The 6843-nt window shown below is 32.1% G+C and overlaps 1 protein-coding gene across 1 annotated transcript in view; it reads left to right on the forward strand.

Annotated features, from left to right (window-relative positions):
- The window catches only part of LOC108691748 (5-hydroxytryptamine receptor 2B), an 18046-nt gene extending 12151 nt beyond the window's left edge, over positions 1-5895 (forward strand). Inside the window, exons 4-7 of the mRNA XM_018199632.1 lie at positions 1433-1772; positions 3721-3933; positions 4004-4300; positions 5625-5895. Of these exons, the coding sequence (XP_018055121.1) occupies positions 1433-1772; positions 3721-3933; positions 4004-4300; positions 5625-5871 (1097 nt within the window). The 3' untranslated portion in view covers positions 5872-5895. The remainder of the gene's footprint in view (positions 1-1432; positions 1773-3720; positions 3934-4003; positions 4301-5624) is intronic.
- Positions 5896-6843: the final 948 nt, after the last annotated feature.

Here is a 6843-nt window from a genome sequence, read left to right on the forward strand (position 1 = left end):
CATTTATAAAATTAAATAAATATACGGTATTGTAATACACATAAAATATATGAGTCTCTGCGATCGTTAATGCGTAAATTATATATGCGCATAACTGTATATTCATAAAGCGATAAAATATAATTCGCAAACAATTAAAATGTATATGTTTACCAAACGAAGTTAATTGCAAACATTCCGACTCTGGATTTAAGTGTGTCCTCTTCAGTGTGGAAACTAGATTATTTTACATTTTCGCAAATTGTGACAAAGTAAAGGTCAGAAGATACGGGCGATACCTCGGCGGATCGATAGAGGACTTCGCGTTTTTATGAGCCGATAATTTTCACTGTATTCTCGCGAGATGAAGAGCGAAAAAGCGTGACGATGCCGCGATGCTTTCGGCATGATACACATTTATCAAGACTCTCGATGGCCGTCCTAATCGATAATAGAGACTCCTTCCTCTTTTTCACCTCTTGTAATGCAAATAGCCTAATAGAAATTCTAATTAGTTGAATTACATCAAATTTCTCGGAATATTCCTAATTCCACATTTGCTCGTTTGTTAGAGAGGCTCGATTGCGCAAGTTAGCGATGAGGTTGAATTATTCGTGAAAATAATTTCTTTTTGATATATATATATATATATATAGAGGAAAGAAGAGGGAAATATCACGATATCTTGTACAATTTACGCTGCATTCTGAGAGCAACCGTCGAAATTATTTCTTCACATGCTATAAACGTTACAACTTAGCCACTTTGGTTATTAATGTTTACTGAGTTGTCATAAATACTGCATTTCAGTTTTACAAGTAGTAGATAGTTTTAAAAATGTGTACTCTCTATTTACATAATTTTGAGACGTATGTCAGTATTAATTTTATAACTCAGTCTGGCTTGAACGTAGTTTTCAAATGATGTAATTGAAGTAAATTTGTAAATAACGAAATGTACGCGTGTATCTGACGTTTAAAGTTGTACTGTATACTAGTTAATAATATATTCCATATTTTCTTCCTCCTATTCTACAATTGCAATCTTTTTTCCCTCTTAAATATTTTTATAACGGTACAATCGGTATCATTCTACGGCTAACAAAATTGTATCAGAAGTAATCGTATGTCACATAAATATCTATTGATTGTAAGTTATATATTTTAATAAAAGAAAATAGTATTCCAAAAATAAAATCTCCCCCTTCCTCTGTCCTTGCCATTTTAACAATCTTCCAAAAATCCCTAATATTATAATATTTCCAAACACTTGAAATAAAAATCTGTTCCATTTTACATTGAAATATTCCGTAAAATGTGAAACAACGATTACAAGGCGACGATTCGGGAAGAAATCCCAAGAAGCTTAACGGGTAATCGAGAGCTTCAATCGACAGCTAATTAAAGACGAGAATAATCAAGGCGTGACGAGATCTCAACGATTGTTGTTCCAGGCGTAATTAATCCCTTGAACATCATGCCGCGCCCGGGAGTGTGCGTCATAAATAATCGAGCGTTCTTCGTGTTCGGCTCTCTGATCGCCTTCTACATTCCTATGATCGTCATGGTGGCGACTTACGTTCTGACAGTACAACTATTACGCAAGAAAGCCCGATTCGCGGCTGAAAATCTGGAGGGCGATCAATTTCGTCGGTTAGGCGGCAGATACGCGTCCGCAAAAACGACATCATCGACAGCGTCATCGTCCAGTTCTGCAACCGCAACCACCACCGTGCGACCGTCAGCCTTGGCAAGACAGATTCGCACTTCCGACTGCGGTGCAGAAAACGAAAGGTGAGAATTCAATTATTTTTTAAATCATTTTTCTCCAAAATAAAATCTTGTGTGTGAAAGAAATTTAACCTTTGTTATTTTGTTTTCTTTTTCGAAAAAAATCATCCCTTTTCTGCTATACGATTAAGTTTGGAAATACCTTCTATATTACCTATATAATCAAAATGTATGAGTCAAAAAATGCAAAAGATAAAAATAAAAAAAACAAAAAAGATATTGGAATCTTTGGATTCCTTAGCACCCCTTGATGTTAATGAAATTGAGAATTTCAGCTATGTAAAAGCAGTTAAGATTAATATCAATAAATAAAATCGGGGAAGAAAAGTGGATCAAATTGCAAAAAAAAAAGGTAAATCCCCCTTTTTCTCTGTTTTCTGTAACTAAACTAATTTCTTATTTATTATTTTTTTATGAAATCTTTTCTTAATTTTTCAAAAAAAAGGTCTTATTAATAACTTAATTGAGAAAAATTGTACAAGCCCTTTCGCTTTTCCCAAAAACATTTTTAATGGAGATAACTACCTTTTGCAAATGACCTCACATTATTTATATCAGATGTTTTATATAATTAAATTAAAACGTAAAATTTACATAATAATTGTAAATTACATATATATAATTAGCATGTAGGTACACTCACAGATATTATCTACAATTAATTAGAATTAACGTAAAAATAAAATTGTACAAAAATAAATGTTGAAACAGAAGAGAATAAATGTTAAAAAGTTAATTAAACGCAATTATACTTCTTCATTACTTCATACTTTTATTATTTCTAGAAAGAAATAAAGTTAAATTTTGTATTTTGTAATTAATATAATTATATTTATTAAATAAATAAATTTAAAAATAATTATTAAAATAAATTTATAGCTGTACAACACTACTTTATTTATGTTAATCATTCGTCAAACTACATTTGTATGGCGTAATTTTATGCAAAGCAAATCGCACATGTAACATCCCTGATATCAATGCGAAGCGACGACCCACGAGTCTATGCATCTTAAATCAAGCGTCGCAACGCAATGGTCGGAGACTGTGAATTAATACGTTCCCAACTTTCTTCATTAACGTGTCAATTTTTAATCGTGAACTTTCAACAATCTGCACAACTAACAATGCCATGTTATTGCTATTGCAAAATAAAATAGCGGAATAAAAGAAATAAGTAGTTTTGTTTTCCGTAAAATACGTTGTATTATATCATCGATTGTGAGAAAAGTGTTCTGATGAAATCAACAAGAAGACCCAACAAGAATGACATTTTGATAAAACCAAATAGAATTTCTAGTTTCTTTTGGTTTCACCAAAATGCCATTCTTGTTAGGCCTTTTTGTTGATTTAATTAGTTATTATAATCAAAATTTTTGCTGGGTTTAAAAAAAAAATGCTATTCTTATTGAATGCTTTTCATTGATTTAATCGAAATATATTTTACAGAAATGAAAGCTACATTGTTTATTTTGTGTCTTTAATTTTGCAACAGCAATAACATGGCAGTATTAGTTTCGTGCGCAGATTATTGAGAGTTTTACGATTAAAAATTAACGTGTTGATGAAAAAAAATTGGGGACGCATTATCAATAACTGCAAAATCTGTTTGATCTTACCAAAACGCCAGCCACTTTTTGTTGGATCATTATAGTTGATTTTCAGAATTGAGTTTAATCAGAACAATATTCTTAGTAATGGAAATAAAACTATTTTATTATAAAAGAATTTGTTTTAATTAAAAATAATGACAGATAATAACATAGAGAGAAACTCTTCACTCAATATTTTTTTCTATTGATATTAATTGATAGCAATCTTTATATTGTCATGTAAAAAATTTAATTCTAAAGATTAATTATGAAGATAAAGTAATAGTAACAAAGGAATGTTTGGTCTACGAAAACAAAAGTTTCTAGGGGATTTAGAAAGTTTCGTTTAATTATTGAAGCGGCGACAAATGTGGAGGTGTGAGAAAGGTTCTGCCGCATTTGAAGTTAGCAGAAGTGAACGGCGCCGGAAGTCCCGCCGCAGGACCTCGGCTCAAGTCGAAAGTGGATCAGACGACCCAAACGCCGGAGAACATCGCGCGCGAAACACGGAATTTCACCCTCAGGGCCCTGAAGCTGCAATTGAACGTTACGCCGACCACGCTAAATCTCAGGTAGCCATTTCTCCAAGGAATCTGGACATTAAAAATTCCACATCCTTGAAAATCGACATTCTTCTTCAAGGTTTCTAGCGGGCCGAACGAAAAAGAGATCCTTGGCCGCGAATGCGGTCGCGACTGAGCAGAAGGCCAGCAAAGTCCTGGGGCTGGTGTTTTTCACGTTCGTACTGTGTTGGGCACCGTTCTTCCTACTTAACATTTTCTTCGCCGCGTGTCCCAAATGTCCCGTGCCAAGACACGTAGTGGATACGTTCCTCTGGCTGGGCTATGTGTCCTCGACAATCAATCCGATCATCTATACTATTTTCAACAAGACTTTCCGAGCCGCGTTTATTCGCTTATTGAAATGCAAGTGTTCGAGGTAACACAATTATGCTTCCTCTTCATATAATAATCCTCTTCGAATAAGTAACTAGTACTTTAATGCATGTCAATATTCGGCCACAACGTCGATTACGTCAATATTCGGTCACAACGTCGATTATGATATATTTATTATTACATATATTTGACATTAACTTTAACACGTCAAAAAAACTTTACATCAATCAAGACAATATGTAAAACGTTAAAATTTAAATTTCAATAGTGTACTCTACAGTATACAGTGTAAGTGATTTTCGTGTTAAAAGAGGAGAATATTCATTTTTTGATCCTATCCTACTTTATGCCCTTTCTAAATTTTGTAAAATATTCATAAAATATTTATTTATATATAGAAAAGAAACATCTTAATAATTTTACAAATATCTATTATTTATTAAATATAAATCTAAAATAAAATTTCTTCAAAATTCATAAATTTCTCTTTTTTAAAAAATTTAATCCGAAAAGTGTATTTTGAAAATTTATTGGAGAAAAATTAATATTTTAAAACATAATCCAATTATTTTAAACTTATGCGCAATCTTAAGTAAATCTCTGATTATATTATATTGTCTGAAACTACAGTCATGTGAAACACAATTTCATATCTTCTGTCATGCATGCTGCTCAATATTACACTGTAAATAGTACAATTCACAGGAATCGCTATTGCGCATTAGAAGGTTCAGCGTACTGCTTGTAGGATGCCAGGCAGCATGCATGTCAGAAGATATGAAGACACGAAATTACATGTTACAGAACACGAAACTGCAAGTCAAAAGGCATTATATGATTCTAACTTTAGAAAGCAAAAGGAACATCGATAAAGTAGTAAAGTTTTATTTACATCATTTGAAAGTCAAAGTAATGTCTATTTGACTGTAATGACGTCTTTAATCTGTGTGACTTAACCGTATCAAAAAATACATCATTTTTAAGTTAAAATGTGTAATGAATAAAATTTAACGTAACACATTGTCACGATGGTTGTTTACTACTTGGAAAATTTTTCTATATATTCTTAACACGCAATATTAATTCAATTCGACTTAATATTATTTAATTTTATTAATTAACTATATTTTTTCCGATAATACAACTCTCAGAAATACTGCTTAAGCTTTTAATTTTGCTCCAATCAGATTTTTTGCTTTTTGAACTAAGCTTGAAATAAGCTTCAATTGACCAGAACATTTAATAAAGGTCTAATTTATATATCTAACAGAAACTGTTAGATATATTATATAACTTCCTTTCAATAAAATAAATAAAACAAAGGAAGAAAGTATATTTAATAAAAATATTATAACTCTAATTAGGTCTACGCGACCTTCGAGATATCGCTCGGTTACTGGAAGCGGAAGAGGAGCGATGGGCCTATGCACATCGGGTGCTCTTCCATTGGCCATCAGTCTTCAAGGTACGCCGTTATTAACGCCAACACCAAATCCTACATCGACGCCGGCGTCGGGAAGCTCGTTTGTCACAATGATGCACCGAACGCCAAGCTCTCTGTATCAAGACACCTTCTTCATTCACGAACGCGATCACGAAGACGATCATTAAATTCTTCGTAGATAATCCATGAGATCAACGCTGCACAACATGATTTTTGTCCTCTCCATGGAAACGGACACAATCTTAATTGAAGAATTAATGTACATAGAATGTAAATAAAGCTTGTTTTAGCTTAAGTAACTATGATACTCTCTGCTTGTTACTTGGAAACTATGCGCGAAATTTCGGTTCGAGATTCTAATTCTGCTTCCTTAAGTCGACTGCAGTCACCTAATTAATTAAGTTTTCTGACTAATTAACATCAACCAAGAAGTTAGAAGGAAGAAGCTTTAAGTTTGTTGTGCAGTGTTATCGATCAAAAAGATAATTCGCAAATAATTTTCTTTTTGTGAATTCTTAAAGTTGCTTAATATCTATCTATTGTAGAAATCGAATTTAAACATCCATGTACGAAATGAAATAAAACAACAATACTATTTTAGCTTGAGCTCAATTATTCTCTTCCACAAATCAATTTTTTCCTTAATTTTGATTTCTAAAACAATCTTTTTGCTTAACGTAAAAAAAGTCACGAGCTTCTTTTTATGTGTAGAAGTTTATGACTGTACCCGGTACATCAAACTCAAATCTGTAGCTTCATTAAGCCTACAAATATTTGCAATTATCTCTGCAGAGATTAAAAAGATTTTTGTATTTTTTAGTAAAAGGAATAAACAAAAACGACAAAATTGGACCTGTATTGCCTGTATAAAATCTAACATTAAAGTAATTAATTGTAAGAAGTAATAGAATTGTAAGAATAGAATATTATTATTATTATTATTATAAAAGAAATAACGTACAAACAGTATTGAGGCTGCCACCTAACAAAATTTCTTACAAATAGAAATTGGAGTATCCTCCATTGATAATTCAATCTCTCCCTTTACTTCATCAATCCTTTAGCAATTAAAATAATCAACAATCGATATACGAGTGCTATATGTAATCGTTCGTGGAATTTAGTTCAATTTTATCAAC

The sequence above is a fragment of the Atta colombica genome, unplaced genomic scaffold (genome assembly GCF_001594045.1).
Source record: "Atta colombica isolate Treedump-2 unplaced genomic scaffold, Acol1.0 scaffold51, whole genome shotgun sequence".
NCBI classification, from domain to species: domain Eukaryota; kingdom Metazoa; phylum Arthropoda; class Insecta; order Hymenoptera; family Formicidae; genus Atta; species Atta colombica.